The sequence below is a fragment of the Apteryx rowi genome, unplaced genomic scaffold, assembly GCF_003343035.1.
Source record: "Apteryx rowi isolate R43461 unplaced genomic scaffold, aptRow1 scaffold_28, whole genome shotgun sequence".
In the NCBI taxonomy this organism is placed as follows: domain Eukaryota; kingdom Metazoa; phylum Chordata; class Aves; order Apterygiformes; family Apterygidae; genus Apteryx; species Apteryx rowi.
In genome coordinates, this window is record NW_020449196.1 from 500,575 (window position 1) to 518,957 (window position 18,383).

An 18,383-nucleotide genomic window follows, 5' to 3' on the forward strand; every position below is an offset into this window, starting at 1 on the left:
CAGGGTCAGGAAGAGATGTCAGGGTTACCTGTCTAGAATTGACTCCATAAAACACACTTGTAAAACAATGGCTGCATTGTATCTGAATCATAAGCAGAGGACTTCAGCCTACAGAGATACTAATCCGAACCTTTTCCACAGGACTAAATTCCCTAAACAAACATTTACAAATGTGCTGTGGATTCAATAATTATTTCAAAATATTCTTCCTTTTCAGGATGCAATAGGTGGAGGACAAAAGAGAAAAAACATGGTATTTATTTTGGATTCTACACTTAACTGAACTGTTTATCAGTTCCCATGATCCCTATTGTGGACTAGCAAGAGGCAATAAAATGTCTAACTTTTAAATGATAGTATTTCCTAAAATCACAATCTACCCTCAGGAACAGAGATTTCCATCATAAACTCGGATTGCTGTTATATGTATCAAAATGGATGGGTACTCTGTCAGCATTACAGCTATTTTACAGTCAAATAATGCAGATACCTTCCCAACAATTTTTCCCACCATGATTGAGAGTGTATGTACACTATAGGCATTTTCAGAGGTTCAGCTCATGCAGGAATAGCCAGCATGGTTTTAAAGCAGCTACATTAGTTATTGCTAGCAGAACCCTTGCAGCACAGATTTCCTTGCAGGGGTGCATGACGTCCTATAAAACTGAATAAATACTTGAGCAGTTTAGCCAGCTCTGAGATCTGTTTTGGCCTGGCTGTTCTACCAGTAGCCAGTCATTTTAACTGGTATTTTAACAATACAACTTCAATTACATGGAAACAACATTTGTCCTAGTTGCTTTCAGAAATCACAGTACTTGCAGAGCAAACTGTTTCCCAATGAACCGTGGTCTTTATTCTAGAGGGCTCTGTTTCCAAGATTCTCAACATTTGTAGAGATAATTTGATGCAGAATCACAACTCTGATTTTACTAATATGAACCCTGCATATAAACAAGATCTACAAATGCAAAGGTTAGGTGTGAAGAGAGATTTTTGCAGGCTTGAAGCTAGTGAGGCTGTGGCTGTATTGACCTTTCCTAGGTGACGAATGTTGACTTTAGCAGTCCATGTTTCCCTTCCATAGGCACTCTCCATTCCTACGTACCCATTCTTGCCTAGGTTCCATGCTTGCTGTTGTGCCACCACTGTTACTTGTGTAGCCCAGAGTGAATCAGATCAGGGAAAGGATTCTTCCGAAAAATAAGAACAACCACAACCAAGCAGCTGCGCTGGCACAGTGGAGGAGATAATGAGCAATGGAGATTGCACTGAGAAGCAGGAGGCAAGGACAGCGTAAGCCAAACTGATTTGAACCACAGTCTATTAGTGAGCCTTGATAACATACCACATGTCTATGCTACCAAAGGAACTGGAACTGTAAAGAGATGAAATTACTGGTGAGTTTCAGGAAGTTAATGAAAGTGCTCAGAATAGATGCTATACCGCCATCCTTTTCTTTTTTAGAAAGAAATTGTTGACATGTTTATTTGAATTAAATGCTACAGTGGTTTAGTTGGCAGCTTTGAGAATGTCTGAGAAGTGTGTGTTATTTGTTTCATGAATAATTAGTCCCAAGTATATACTGGCAGCATAGGTAATGTCATTCTAGTACACCTATGAGAATCAAGGACAGATCGCATCTTCCTTAGTTGATGGTCATTCAATACCTCTTTTTGGAATCCTTTGGTTCATCTCCATCTCAGCAGAAGTATAATATGTTTCATGAACAATCCCATGCAGTCCCCGTGGAGTACTGAATACCAGTTCCTTCCTTTTAAGTACACAATTTTAAAATTTCAAGCAGAAAAAGGCTTGAGCCAAAATTCCAAGCCTAAATGACTTCTAAGTTTGTGAGAACTTAGATCCAAAATACGTTACTTTAATCCATCTGATTTATCCAGCATTTCATACTGTATATGTAATTCACTCTGAAGCTTTACAATCAGCTAGCAAAAACTTAAAACAATGCTTATCTCCATTTTAAATAATCTGTTGTTAGGAATCAAATATAAGAAACTGCGTCACTGTTTCCCATATGTGAAGTGGGTGATCCTAACTAGAAGACTATTGTACATCGAGGAGTTAGTGATCCACATAACAGTCAACTTGAGTAGGCACAGGCCTTTGCTGTGCTGTGCTGCATGTATAGCTCAGTCTTCAAGCCTGTGCTGTGCTGCACCTATCCCTTGGCTGCAGGATAAGCTTAACCAGATAACTATAATGGAGGAGCCTGTAGACAGTTCCCACTTGGTACTAATGATTTTACCATCTGCGTGTCCTTATCTTAAAGTGAAGCAGCAAGTTCTCATATGGACATCCTCTTGTTTGACAGTAGAAATGATAAATAGAATTGTTTTCTTCTAAGAAAATCCTGAAAGAGCTCTAAAGACCAAAATGCTGGCGAACCTCTCCACAGACAGGATGTACACTGATCATCAGTGTAAGCACTTAGGGAGATGGTAAATAATCCTTCTTACCTCCTGACATTGGCTTTATGTAACCCCATTTCCAGATCCCTGACTATTTTAACTTCTCTCCAGTTCACCCAACAACACATTCTTTAAGCTGCTATATGTAAAATTTGTCTTTCTCCCATGTCATGATTATGACCTGAGTCCACTCTTTGAATCTATCCTCCTCCTTTGCCACACCCATCTTGTTGTGTCACAGGGAGCACAAAAAGCCTACTAGATGCCCTCCAGCTTCTCCTCCACTCTTGTGAAAAATGGGTCAGTCAGCTTTGTGCTCCTCCCCACCTTCCCACACTTTGTATATTGTATATCCTGTTGCCCTAGCTTTCACGTTTGTTCTCTTAGACAACAAATTCTTCATAGCAGTTGCTCCATATACCCTTACCACTTCGCTTATTTTGGGTGTTGCTATAATACAGATAATAAAACTGTATTTCACACAGACCTGAACTTCATCTCACAACAAAAACAAACCCTGCGCATAATTGCTAATGCTTTTAAGCCATAAAAATAATGCTAGAGTCTATTTTTAGACACTGGTATTAAGTTTCACTCACTTTTGATAATCTATATTTTCCTTTTGKGGACTTTTGTTTTGTTTATAGTTTAGAAACTGTGTGTTAGATCTCATATGATGACCTTTAAAATAAACCAAGCTTAACATCTTGATATCCACAATGGCGTGGGAGTCTAAAGATGTGGTTGAAGATACTTGTTTCTCGTTAGGAGGAAACTAATGACAGATCATGCCACTTCCTCACTCATCAAGGAAGATCCTCTTGGTACTAGTTTTTTGTAAAACTACAAGAGTTGACGATAACAGAATAAATTTGATAGCTTTTACCTACTATGCAAGGGTTATGAATTTGACCACAAAATACTGAGCAGTCATTAGATAGGATGTATATTAGATAGAAGTATGCTAGACATTTCCCAGTTCCATTTCTAGAATCACAGGGAAGCATATCAGACAACTACACATCCAGTTAGTTTGTACCTTCTCTTCTCACTAATGATTGTGCTAAGTTGCATAAAAGAGTCAAAGAATGAAAATGCTTAAATTCTTTGGGGAGATCAACTACATAATAGACAGCAATAGCATAAACTCCACAGAAGCACATATCGCTAACCCTGAGTCCTGAACTGAAGATACTACACTTGAAAGGACTAAAAAATACTCTAATTGTTCTTTTCATTTTCTACCACTGATGTTTCTGCTGAGGTTGTCAACAGGATGTTTCACGCTAAGAACTGGACTGTAACCAGCAGTTCATTCCGCTTTAGTTAAAACATCCTTAACTCTGCAATGTATTATCATGAGTGCAGGTGTTAGAGCAAAAGGCTCCCTATCCAGTTGTGGTTTTCCATTTTCATAATTCATCTGATGTATTCTTGCTACATTGCTGTTATAGCCAATCTTTACAAATCAGTCAAGGCACTTTAGACCTTGACTAACATTTTGTGGCAGATTTTGTTGGGACCAACAAGGGCGGTGGCCGCTCTCAGCTCTGTCCTTCCGCTAGATGCCTCTGTTGAAGGGAGATGCGCTTGCTCTTGAGCACCCCAATTATAGCATGATGCAGTAATATAACAAAAAACAGCACTGACACCACTGGAATGCTACAGACTGTACACTACAGAAGTTGAGGAGGAGATATTTGTGCTGTTTATTGATCCCTATTATGGAAGCAGTCATTACCAAGAAAAGATAGGAAAACAACAGATAGCTGTACTTACTTACTCTTTCATTATCCCCTTCTTGAATGGAAGTCAACACGTGCACAATACTGTTCTGGTAACTCAGGCATGAGAGTTCAATACAACATATATGACCTAGGGATGCAAGAAAGTCTTGTAACAGAAGTTTGGGGAATAACAAGAAGACTGTTAATTTATGTTCAGATATAAGGATTGTTCAGCTTGAGATGCCTGCTCTGAATACTGAGGTAGAACAAAAGGATGGTATTTGCAAAAGCTAACTTTATCTTAGTGAGGCTACTTCTCTAAGAATCCCTCAAGAAAGCAACTCAGAGCAGAAGCTATTCTGACATACCCTTTGAAGACCCTCTTTTCCCACCCCCAGACTGACCTGAGGGAAAAGTAGCCTCAATAAGCTAAGATTAGCCTTTTTCAATATCCCAAAGTCTGTTAAAAAGGTAAAGAAGATTTCTTCTCTAAATACTGAGCTGTATTCAATCAAAATCAATTAAGTCACAGTTGTAAAAAAGCAAACTAAACTTCTTAATGTAAGATGGAATACAGTTAGCAACTGTCTGTGAGTCTGGAAGAGGATCTCATAACTGTGAAAAATGGAGTATGATTGCATACTAAACTGAGGGATATTCCTCCTGTTTTCTTAAAGGTATTTTTATCATGGGCTTGCCTGGGAATACATATCACAGAGAGGAGAGTAAGAGTAGACCACATACGTGTTACAGAAAAAAAATTGCAACTAGCAGTAATAAACTACAGACCCAGGTGCAAGTTCTGGCCTTGGAACAGAAGCATTTTCCACTGGCCCCAGGTATCTAGTTTGCAAGAATATAATTAGGGGATTAGAATGTCCTAAAACAAGAAAGCTACTATGTTACCTCTCTCATTTCGCCAGAGGGGAAGATTTCATGGCTTGAGGATCAGGTTTGGCTCTCATAAAACCTGTGAAATTTATTAAGGAGAGTGTTCACTTTTTGTACATACATTCATACAGAAAAATCATTATTGTCTGTCTTGTTGGGCCAAATAGGATGTCAGCATGTGGGGTTTTAAAGCACAGGGGAAGTGAGAAGAGTGTGAACTGTGTGGGCGAAACGTTCTCTCCAACCAGATGATCTGCTGAATTTACAGGCTGGGCTGAGAGGGAAATGGTAAGCCTAATGGTAGTCTAGCAGTAATAGGTGAAGATGCAAGATGTTTTTTAACAGGATGAGGTTAGCTCTTCCTTTCATGGAAATACATCAACCCTTTCTGGAAAACCTCCTTTTCATCTATATCACCTTCTTTTTTATTAAGATATATGAAAAAAATGAACAAGGTGGGTGTGGAGTATATCTGTTTGTCTTCAGCATATCTATCTCCGCAAGAAGAAATGAAATGGAAACTCTGTCCATCAAACTTTGAGCTGCCTTTGCTTCTGTTGTACAATGGCATAGGGCATCATTTGAAATAAATGGTGTTTTACACAGCATGTCTCTAACAAAGAACGGAGAATCCTTGCACTATCCTCACAACAGTTTAAATACTGAGTATGAACATTAGGAAAAAGGCTTACCATGACTTTGAAGTCAGAATCTACAGGTAAATGCTGACCAGTACTACTGTGTGATAAGAAGTAAGTCAGTGGTTAGTTCTCACTTTTCTTGCTCTACTCAACCCTTGACCCCAGCCTCACTGCCATTATAGGATACACACACATCTCAGGTCACACTGCATAGTCTTCACTCGTAAATCTTCACCTGTACTGTTAGCAAACTACCACTGATTTTACAATTTACATTGTAGCATTTTGCCTGATGAGAAAATAAATGATTAAATCTCTATTAACTTAGTATTCATAATGCACTATTTATACAGCCTACGGGCTATAATCACTGCAAGTACTACAACTGTTTTCCATGCTCAGCCAGTGCTAAATAAGAAAGCTGGTATTAGTAGTAATAAGAGAATGTCACAGGGCAGTAAGACAGTAAAGTAGAATTACCATGCCAATGATCTGGCAGGTAGGCATCACGGTCTAACTGTACAGTGATTTACTTGCTTAATCCCGCGGTCTCAATATTTCAGCTCTCCAAAATCCTGTCGTTCTGATGGCCCAATGGAACATTCCATCTGCCACTCCCTCTCACCCAAAGATCATAACATTTAACGTTCAACTAATTTTCAAAAAAAACAAACAACCCCCAAAAAATAAGCATTGTATGACATACAGGGGAAATAAATGTATGCTTTTGCTGAAGTGAAACTGTCCCACATTGTTTTTAACACTCTCAAGATCTCATGGGTTTTGCGGTTCATATAGGTACCTCTACCCAGACATGTTTACTTGTGTTCTGTCTGGTGTCCAGTATTTGGCTCTATTTCAGCACAGCGAGAAGAAAACAATGACAATGGTTTCAACTTTTTAATTTGTTTGTTGCCTGGAATGTGTACGAATAAGTAATTAGAGAAGATACACAGATGGCCAAGAAATTTGCTTTAAATCTTGTAATGATTCAGAGAGCTAGTGAAACAGTAAAGTACTAAATGGCATTCATTTCTTTGCTACCTGAGAAACTTTAAGAAAATTGCAGTGGTTCATTTCCTAAGTATATAAGCATGCACTGAATCAAACCACAAAGTCACTGAGAAGCTTCCCAATGAAGTTTGATCAGATACTACTTTTTTTTTCTAACTCAAAAGGAGAAAGTTTTCCAACACTTAAAAAAAAAAAAGGTAATAAATTATTGGCTTTTATTTCAGTACTTTCATAACTCTCTCTTTTCTTAGACCCCAATGTGGGAAACCATTTTATCAGTTTCCCTTTAAGAAGTTTCACATACTGAGCAAATGCTAACAATCCTTGCTGACACATGTACAAAGAATACATGGTGGCAAGTATTCAGGCATGCACAGGCAGCATCCTAACATTGCATAGGTAATTTTACACATTGACAAAATCCCTTTAAAGGAAAGGTAAAATGTTTATATGGTTCTAAAACGGGACTTAAAAGCACAGATTGAAGATCTGTACTCAAATCCAGTTCTGTCAGCTCTACCCATCAGAATACCAATCAAATATCCATGCTCAAAATTATAGAAAGATATAGAAACTTTWACTTACAATGACCAAGCAAGCAAGAATTTTTACAGGCAGTTAAACAAGAAGCTCATTTTTCATATCAAACACAATGTCAAGCTGAAGTATTAAAAAATGCATGGAGACTAACAAGGAAAATTAAGTCAAAACGAGTAAAATGTCAAATTTGCACTACAGTGCTTTATAAACTGTCACAAGAGGATATCTGTCAGACAAGAACATTCTAAAAAAGGAAAACAGAGACTCTCCCACCAAGCCAGGGCAAGAGAGAAGTATTTATTTATTTATCTAATAGATATTTAACATGGCAGATTCACATTAACTCCTACGACTCAGACATTTTCATTTTGGAGCTAAGTGAACACCACAAATGCCATATATTTTTTCAGCCTCCTCTCATAAAGACAGTGAGGTTAATATTTGTTTGAGTAAGGATGACTGGACTAGGCTCCCTCTGGAGCTCATCAATTCTTCTCCTTACCTGACCTAGGCAACTGCTGTTTAACAATACACAAGGCGCTCCCTCCTCACCAAAGGCTTTGCATGTTGCTTTTAATGTTTTTCATCAGCTTTGTCATCAGAGACTCTGAATAAAAGCCTCAAACATGAGCCTCCTGCACTGTGGTACAGATGGAAACTTAAGCCTTACAGGCCATCTCATCAACATTGCTTCTGTTTCTGAGTCCCAATATAAGCAGACCCCAGTTTAATAAGGTAACGGCTCTCTCAAGTATGTTGAGCTTGTAGGTTTGATTAAAGAAGTGGTGATAAAATGCTTTTGTGAATGAAGGCTTCTTTCAAGCTAGCACCTGTTTGGGGCCTCTTGCAATCTTGCTAGTTAAAGTCTTTGAAAAGTATGCCCTTCTGCAGGTCATAACGGGTAAGTAAAAACCCAACCAAAACAAAAAACATCCTCCCTCCGCCCCCAGCAACCCAAGGCATGCTTACTCTTTGAATTGGAGAGCAGCTGAGCTGACATGTGGTTCACTTGCCAGCTTTCTAAAATTGCAGTACTAGGGAACTCTTATGATTTTGATATTCAAACTCTGTATTTGTACCGCCAACATTTAACCTCGCGTTCCAGGGCGGGGTTGGGCTTGGAGCCTGGGACATTCCAAAAAGCATTCCAACCAGCAAGGCCCCAGAGGTAGTCCCCACAGTGAGCACATCCCTGCTAAAAGGCTAGTAAAAATATCTTTGCATTCCCATTCACATTTCTAATAAGCAGAGTATATGAAGGCTGCATGGAGGAGGAGTTACAGTGCTCCCTATAAGCACTTTGGCAGGTATTGTTATGAACGGTTTCTGTGGCATCAATATCAAGAATCAAACACAACTGCTTTGTTGTTTGTTCATTTTAGCCTTGTGACAGAAAAGAACAGTTGCTCCACTGAATTCCATAGGATTAATACTGAAACACTTTCACCAAACAAATACTTAAAATAGAGCATGGCTTTGGTTAGTATTGACCAAGTATCATATTCACACCACATTAAAATAAAATTAAAAAAAGATTTCTGAAGAGTGAGGCTAAATTTCCTCCAGACCAACTGTGGTCTCAGTTGCCACCCTATGCAAGAATGCAGAAGTGCAATGGCTGTACTGTTAAATACAGCAGAAGTCAGCATATTTGTATGCAAATAAATCTGCCACCTTCTGTTTATGAAAGGTACAGCAGAAAACAGAAGCAGAGGAGAAACTGTAACACACATGAGTCACCAGTATAGTCTGCTGTTTTTAAACCAATGTGCATAAAACAATTTCTAGAAGGAAAGTGCTGTGTTCACCAAATAATTGCTTTAGAACAAGTGGTGGTGAGGGAACATACATAGTAAATACAAATTCTCCTAACTGTAGAACTAGTTAGGATGAACTGAATGGCGGAAGCAGTATAAATCACATACGAGTTGTAATAGGGTTAAGAGGAATGAAGGCATGTTACAGAAAATGCCACTAAGCCAAAACATTGACACATGCACACAGAAACACGATTGCGACTTTTCCTTAGTTCTTTTAGACACCAGTCAAGGGTGTCAAAYGTATGCTATGCTTTCTGGCCATTTACCAGCATTTACAGCACTTCTATATTTAACAGCAAATGCTCATTCCAACAGAGTGACTCTCCACTCTCATTTTCAGATGCTGTAACTATTTGGACTAGCTATACCCATCCGTAATTACAGCACGGACAACCTCATTAAGGTATACAACTATTATAATAAGTTAAGAGGAATAAATTGGTGACCAGGTAACAATTTAAATAATGATTTGAAAACATGCACTTATTAGAAAACAGAAACAACCCCCCAAAACTTTAAGCACACATTTGATTTAACATAAATACAATACATACACTTTTCAGTCATGCATTAATATAGTACTGTTTCAGCTCATAGAGGAATATATATTCAGTATTACCCAATACTCTCCATCAACCAAACTGAGGCACACACATTGTTACAGAAGATGATTAATAAAACATCTATATGCTAGAGTATTCACACAACCTATATTTAGACATCTATCTTCAACTGCAGTTCCAAGTGATTTTTTTGACAGCAGTGCTACAGAAGTCTGCTCATTTTTTCAATGTAAAACCAAACCTTACACATTCTGAACTGCCACTGGAGGCACATATCTCTGTCTATAAACTATAGAGGGGACAAAGATGCTCTGAACTGCATTTTAAGATAAATGTTGAAAAGAGACAGCATGAAAGGTCTACACAGAATTTTCTTCCAAATCCTAAGCTTCATTAAGGAGGCAAGAAGGATGCATACTCATGTCACACCGGTCAAAGTGTGAGGAGGGAAAAAAAGGAATAAATACTGTTATGTAGGCCTTGGCTCCTAAACTGAATGATTCTATACTTTTTTCTGAAAGAGGTCCATTTCTGCAGTGGCAAAACTTCTCCTGAGTGGTTTTTCTTCGGGCTTTTCTACGAGCCAAGGCAGAAATTCCATGCACCCCAGGGTTGGCTTATCTAGAATTTGGCCCCAATATTCCACCAATCCATAGTAATTATTGCCATACAAGCGTGCACTGTATTTGAGCACCACCACCTTTAATTATTGGGATATGTCCAAAGATTCAATTTTAATTTTAGATAGACTTTCAGACAAAATGAGGTCACTTGAAATTTAAAACTAACCTTCACAAGAACAAAAGAGATTTTTAAGGGTAATTTATGAAGCAGCACATACTATAAAGGTCAGGAAACAAAATGAAAAATAGCAAAAACAACAACTATTCTAGGACTGCTCCTTTCTTTGAAAGGATGTTCTTTGGATTTCCATCTCCACAGCTACAGTAAGAGGAATACCACATGGTAAAAATATCATCAGCTGGCTGTGAATAGGGGATACAGATTTGTGGCTGGTTGAAAGCTACTGGTCAGTACAGGCAAATCACACTACAACCACAATTAACATCAATCCATTTCCCATCAGAAAAGTTAATGGCTTGTATGGTAAAAGTTAATGGTAAAGTATGGTTTAATAATATGGCACCTGACTTCTTGTCAGGAAACTGATGTTATACCCAGGAAAGCAAAGTGGTAGAAGGTGTCCAAAGGATGCACTCAATCAACGATCTAACTAGTCRTCCAAGTTACACTTCTCCCTCAGCTAAGCTCCTCAGTACAGCCCTATTCAGGGATGAATTGCATACTGCAGTGCTTCATACTGATGCACTGATGATAATTTCCTAACACAAACGATCAAGGAGCCAACAAGGGGAGATGCTCTGCTGAACCTCATATTCACAAGCAAGGAAGAACAGGTCGGGGATATGAAGGGCAGGGGCAGCCTTGGCTGCAGCAACCATGAGATGATGGAACTCAGAATCTTGAGATGAGGGAGCAAGGCAGAAAGCAGAATCGCAAGCCTGGATTTCAGGATAGCAGACTGGCCTGTTCAGGGATCTGCTTGGAAGAATCCCATGCAATATGGTCCTGGAGAGAATAAAGGTCAAGGAGAGCTGGTTGATTTTCAAGGATCACTTCCTCCAAGCTCAATAATGATCCATCCCAATGAACAGAAAATCAAGCAAAGGCCGCAGGAGCCCTGTATAGATGAACAAGGAGGTCCTGACAAAACTCAAATACAAAAAAATCATACAACAGGTGGCAGCAGGGTCAGGTAACCCAGGAGGAATGTAGAGACACTGTCCAAGCATGCAGGGAAGGGGTTAGAAAAGGCAAAGCCTACCTGGAGTTGAATCTGGCAAGGGACATGACAGGCAACAAGAAAGGTTTCTACAGGTGTATCAGGAGCAAAAGAATGAAGAGGGAAAGTATGACCCCACTGCTGAATGGGGCAGGGAAACTGGTGACAAAGTATATGGAAAAGGCTGAGATCCTCATTGCCTTCTTCACCTCAGTCTTTATCAGTAAGATTTGCCTTCAAGAATCCCAGGCCCCAGAGACCAGTGGGAAAGTCCAGAGCAAAGAAGACTTATCCGTGATTGAGAAGGATCAGATTAGGGAATATTTAAACAAACTGGGACCTGATAGGATACACCCAGAAGTGCTGAGGGAGCTGGCCAGTGTCATTGCAAGGCCATTCTCAATTGCCTGTGAAAGGCTGTGGCAATCAGGAGAGGTTCATGAGGACTGGAAGAAAGTAAACATCACTCCTATCTTCAAGAAGAGCAAGGAGGAGGATCCAGAGAACTGCAGGCAAGTCAGCCTCACCTCAATCCCTGGGAAGGTGATGGAGCAAATCATGCTGGAAACCATTTCAGCAAGTTTGCAGATGATATAAGACTGGAAGGAGTGGTTGATACACCAGACTGTTGTGCTGCCATTCAGAGGGACCTCAGCAGGCTGGAGAAATGAGCCAACAGGAATCTTATGAAGTTCAGCGAAGGGAAATGCCAAGTTCTCCACCTGGGAAGGAATAACCCCATGCACCAGTACAGCTGGAAAGCAGCCCTGCAGCAAAGGACCTGGCAGTAGGGTCCTGGTGGACAACACGTTGACCATGAGCCAGCAATGTGCCCTTGTGACAAAGAAGACCAGCAGCCTCCTGGGTTGCATAAGGAAGAGCATTGCCAGCAGGTTGAGGGAGGTGATCCTTCCCCTCTACTTAGTACTGGTGAGATCACACCTGGAGTGCTGCATCCAGCTCTGGGCTTCCCAGTACAAGAAAAACATGGACATTCTGCAGCAAGTCCAGCAAAGGGCCACAAAGATGATTACGGGATTGGAGCATATGACATAGGAGGAGAGGCTGAGAGAGCTGGAACTGTTTAGTCTTGAGAAGAGAATGCTCAGGGGGCCTTATCAATGTCTATAAATACCTGGTGGAGGAAAGTAAAGAAGATGGAGCCAGACTCTTCTCAGTGACAGGAGGCAATGAGCACAAATTGAAACACAATAAATTCTGTTTAAACATAAGAAGAAACTTTTTTACTGCAAGGGTAATTGAACACTTAAACAGGTTGCCCAGAGAGGTTGTGGAGTCTCCACCCTTGGAGATGTTCAAAACCCAACACGACATGGTCCTGGACAACTTGCTCTAGGCGACACTGCTTTGAGCAGGCGGCATGGACTAGACAATGTCCAGAGCTCCCTTCCAATCTCAACCCTTCTATGATTCTATGATATTATTAGACCTTCCAATCCTCTGCTAACAGGAACTAAAGAATGACTTTTTCTTGATTATTCCATGGTGGTCCCAAATGGTCCTGACAAAAACAACATACCCAGATAGTATTCTCAATAGGGAAATGGCTACTTAATTCTTTTGCTGCTTAGGAGGAAAAATTCTAACAGTACAGTTATATCAAACTTAAGTATATTTAACTGTATTTACTACAGCCTGCAGAATAAGCAAGAAATAAAGTTTTTTCTTCTTAGACTACATAGATTTATTATGAATTACTTGGTGATCTAAATAGCTATCATTTTAAATATGCATACATATCTATTTAGTTTTAAAAGTCTGAACATCATCTGGTGGGATACTGCTCTTCCATTACAAAAAAATGGTTTAATGCTGAAACTGTCATTTGAAATAAAGATTCAAAGTTTTAAGTAGGAAGACTATTGATGAACTATATCCAAATGAATTATACTTTGTATGTTCTTTATACAAAATACTTCAGAGATCACGGCTTGATATCCCTGTCATTTTATTTTCAGACCAGAGCTAATAATATGAAGATCCATCACCCTGTTGAGGTAAACTATGCCATCACTTCAATAAATTGTAAATAATTTAAATCTCTGAATTTTCTCTTAATAGATGAAGATTCTCTTTTGGGGATTCAAAACTCTAATTTAAATCAGACAAGCTCAGCTGGATTGCCATGAAATCTGACTGGATTTGTATCCTCTCTTGGTAGATAGCCTGTAGGAAGCTATAATGGCAAATTAAGAAGAGAACATGTGTCTTTGATTAAGACCACCAATATCACTAACAGCTAAATACTGAGGCAAACTAGATCACATTTCAAGAACAAATACATAGGGCCACACTTGGATGCCTACTATTGCAAGTAATAGATGTAGACATTTACTAGAACTTTCAAGTTCAAAAGAACAAAACTTAACTCAAAATGCCTTCATTCAAAATATTCAGGGCTGCCAGGCCTGGCTCCAATTTGTTATTAGAAAGAGATAAGTGTAATACCTAAGACCAGGGAAAGATGGTTAATTCTGTTCTTGTCATATTTTTGGAAGGTAACATGTAATAAATATTATGAAAGAAGAAATTTTATTTTCATGCTTACTATTATATTTTCCAACTCCTTCTCTCTTCAAAACCCTTTTTCGTTGATGTATGCTTGGTGTAAATAAAGCCTGCAAGTCATACATGAAACTCACTTGACAAAACCGTGTCCACTTAGCTGCTTATATTTTCTTATGTGAATTTTTCTGATTAAGTTAAATACATAATTCCAAAGTGAATCCAGCTGCTTATGGATGATATATTCAGGCATCTGTTACCAGGATACCATAGACTTCTTAAAATAAGTAAGTAATAAAACCGATGACGAAATTGCTTTGAAAATACTTGATATTAAAAAAAACTTTATTATTTGGGATAATCTTCTCAATGTTCTTTAAAATCAAGTTGCTAATTTATCCTGTCCGAAAGGCACCATGGGGATAGTGAGCGGTGAATAGTAAACATTTCTCATTGGCAGTTTGCACAGCTGGGGAATTTGTCTGTCTCTGAGAGAATCCAAATGAAATATGAACAGCAAAATATACAAATAAGAGCTAATTTGTAGCTGCATAGTTGTGAAACCTCTAACTTTCATGCTATCGTGGCATCTCAGGCACATTCATGTCAGAAGCTCCTTCAATAAAATTAGCCTTTTTATGGGAAGGCTCAGCAAGATCATCTCCGTGGTCTCTGTTATTCGAGCACTCCCGGTCTTCCCTCTTGCGTTTGGCAATCAGGGGGTTTTCTCCCTCACACAACTTCCCCTCTGGGACACCCAGTGTTCTCAGACAGACAATAGCTGCAGCCTGTTCTGCTAGTTTCTTTGACTTGTCCCTGAAGAGCAAGCAGACAGAGCACAGGTAAAAGTAGAAACTGAAGTCTCTGCACTGCCAACAAAATACAATCTATTTCCTGTCTCTGATGCAACATCATGAAATAAATAGCATTTGTAGTCAGATGACAGCAGAAGAACAAAAGAGGCCAATTCCAGAGGTGATTTGAATCTTGCTAGGTGTCAATGTTGATATGTCACTGCTGACAGAAAAAGGGTTTCTGGGAATATTAGGTCAAGTCTTGTGTTTCAGTCTTCATTTCAAAGGTATGAAGTCAATATGTGTTTGGGCCAAATGGCTGCAATCCTCAGGTAAGTTAACATTTACAAATATGATTACTAAACAAAGCTAACTAAGCTTTGAAGGACCATTTTCTGGAAGGACACTCAGGCCCAAATATCTCTGGTAGGAATACAAATTCACTGAAGCTGACATAAGCAGGAATAGTTCCACAATAACTAAAACTTCATCAATTCTGAGAAGGACTGCAGATTACAAATTTGTGAAATTCAATGTTTGAAAATGTTTTCTTCTCAAAATTTCTTATCAGCTGAGCTTGAGATTAACTTCCTAATGTCTCTAAATAGGAGTGCTGGAAACACCAGTACTTGTTGCCTTTATTTATCCTCTTTAAAATGTCCAATGCTGAGCTTTAGCTTTGCAATTTAATCAAGTTCAGCTTGGGTGCAAATGCCTGAAGTCAACTCCAGTATTAATAGATGATTGTATAGAACACTGCCATAAAACTTTAGAGCTGCACTACATGTAGCTATTGATTAACTCTGTGATCTCTGAGAAGCCACTGAACTGTCCTCTGTTTCTCTGCTTCACTGTATATAGACACCTAATCTCTGACTTGTTCTTGAGAATTGATCTGCTGTGGTGGTTGAAGAGACGACCTCCTCCAACTCTCCATTCTGCCTCTGGTTAGTTACTGCACTCTTCAGAGGCACAAACGAGCAAGGCCACATATCTGCTCCCCTTCCACTGCAATTTGCAGACTAATGTACTAAATGAATTAAAATCTGTAACTGTTTACTTGATTATGCTAGAACTTAGTCCCTCTTGTCACATTCAGTTTCTCAGAAATTTTTAACACTTTCTTCCTCCCAGAGGTAGCTTTATTAAAGTCAACTGGAGTAGACTGGAGCACCCTGTCATTGTGAGTTTTAAGCAACATTTCAGAAAATTTAGTATAGCTGCAAAAGACATTAAGAATGACTTACCACAGAGTTGATTTGTACTTTTGCTCAGCTACTGTCACTACCGAACAGAATAATCTATCTAGTGGTCTTTGAACCTAGAGATAAGAAAGAGTTAAAGGGAAGGGGGAAGAAATAAAGAACAAACAACCACATAATTTATAGAACAAACAACACTTGTGAAGGTGCCTTGTTACTCGTCTTTATACTGCTGTCAGAGAGCACCTATAAATTACTGTAATTCAGACTGCAAATTTCATTTTGCACATTTAAGATTAAAAACCAATAAGAAATTGTCCAAACTGCAAAGATTTTTGCTTTGAAAAAAACAACCAACCAATGTCCCCACCCAACCAAGCAGTTTCTCCTGTCCAGTCCAGTTCCTTCCTATAACAGTACCCAGCAACACAGAAAATATTCTGGCTCCAAATTCTTTACTTCATAGAAGGAAAAAAAAGAGAAACTCAGTCATGGACTACTACCGTATGTAGTGACCTGTGATTAAGGCAACTTCTTTCACACCTAAATCAAAACCAGACTGAAAGTCTAACTTCCATGTTTTTATCTTGTAATAAAATAAGCTGCTATTTTCATACATATGTGTATTACCATTTCTGAAGCAGCTTACTCAATAGCTATGCCAGACTGGGAAGCTGAATTTCTCACTACCCTGAGTCCTAAAATAACTTAATTTTACAGATGGGAAAGAGAGGTTTGAGAAGGTTTCTTGCTTGACTCACAGTTTCATAGATGGGCTGGGGGTGCTTCTCTTTCCTACACCACTCCAAGAGATACATTTTTGGAGTAATCTGTGGTGGATATTCTCGCCTAGAAAGAAAAATTTGTGATCAGCAACTCTGCATAGAGTTTACCTACTAAAGGGATCTATATTAAAACAGGCAGGTCAGTGTCTCAACAAAAGAAGTGCTGCTCATTATGTTACTTCTACTACTTACTCTTTATAGTCTAATTTAACAGCTCAAATCACGAGACAAATACCACTTTCTTATTAGATGGTTCAAATAATGCATGTCTGAACTGACATCTAAAATAAAGTCTAAATATAAACTTTTCTATTAACCATTCTTTCCCAAACATACGATAGTAATACAGCTAGAGAAAAGACACTAGAAAGGAGATTCTAACTAAATATATGGTACAGAATAAAGATACACTTTGGCACTGTGTATGATAACAACAGCACAAGATTAAACATTAAAAGAAAAAACAGAAGCTGCTTTGTTATGAGACAGTAGAGTTACCTAATACACAAGGGTAGGAAAAGTGGGCATTAATTCAACTACTGAAGTGGAAGTATAACTCCTTATACTTGGCAGAAAATAGAAATACTGAAGAGACACTGCATTCAATCATCAGGAAGCCAGGTAATATGCCCTGTAAGTATTAAAGCATTATCACTGGATTTAAGAAGCATTTTATATAATGATCTTTTTGAGCTGTTTGATAGAGGTATCAGCAAGGTGGGTACAACATGGAATGTAAAAGCAATTCTATAGGCTTCAGAGACTATAACCAAAGGTGACTTAAAATAATATTGTGCATAATTCCACAAATTAGTTTTTAAGGAATATCTGATGATGGAGATGTATTTAGAGGACTGCAGATAAGCAGGTATGTTATCTGCATGGAACTGTGTATTATGAAATGTGTTCGGGGACATTTTTAATAGAAAAATATGGTGTGGTTTAATTAAATGTCACCAAAAGAACTGAACTCCATAGCTGTGTTTATACACTCGCATTCTTTTATGTACAGATGCTTGAAATGTTTTAAAAATCACACAGCAGATTTAGTAAAATAACTGAGAGAACTGAGCAATCTCAGGATGCCTGGTACTAAAGAACTTCTTATAATATCCAAATAGCACAGGAAGAATAATGATGCTAACAATTATGGAATGATGTACACAAATAGCTTCATAAAAATTCACTCAGTAAGTACTGTTACTATGTGAACTGGTATTATCCAAAAAGTGTAAGGCATTGTCATAGTCTCAGCTTTTATTTACAGTTGCAAGATAGTGAGAAACTAAATTTGTATGCTTACTTGTCAAATCTAACAGCCATTTTTATTACATCTGGATCTTCCATCTGGTCATCTTCATCTTGTATCTTAGTTTCTAAAGATGTTTTCTTAGCTGTGAAAATCGTTGTTGTTTCTTCATAGAAGTCAGCCATTTCAAAGACCTCACTATTCAAACAGAATTTCTTTGTATTAGAGATCAGCTTATAAATTTTTGTATTCTATTATGACAGAGAAAAGTAAGCACAGAAATCAATTTTGTTTAAATAGAGTATATATCTACAGAGAACCACATGGAAGCATGGCTATATTCTGTACAGTGACATTGCATTGTTTCTCCTTCACTGCTTATCTGACATACTTGA

The 18,383-nt window shown here is 38.5% G+C and overlaps 1 protein-coding gene across 7 annotated transcripts in view; it reads right to left on the reverse strand.

Moving 5' to 3' along the window:
• DUS2 (dihydrouridine synthase 2) overlaps positions 1–18,383 on the reverse strand; it is a 62,790-nt gene that overhangs the window by 17,609 nt on the left and 26,798 nt on the right. For 3 of the 7 annotated variants that reach the window (XM_026068811.1, XM_026068813.1, XM_026068812.1), the window contains exons 13-16: positions 18,043–18,186; positions 16,716–16,803; positions 16,000–16,073; positions 12,403–14,774 (exon numbers count right to left, since the gene is read on the reverse strand). In XM_026068811.1, the coding sequence (XP_025924596.1) occupies positions 14,537–14,774; positions 16,000–16,073; positions 16,716–16,803; positions 18,043–18,186 (544 nt within the window). In that variant the 3' untranslated portion in view covers positions 12,403–14,536. Of the gene's footprint in view, positions 1–4,211; positions 4,308–5,065; positions 5,130–5,742; positions 5,789–12,402; positions 14,775–15,999; positions 16,074–16,715; positions 16,804–18,042; positions 18,187–18,383 lie in introns of those variants that run through there. The other 4 variants (XR_003253996.1, XR_003253995.1, XR_003253994.1 and 1 more) reach the window with 3 other exon arrangements.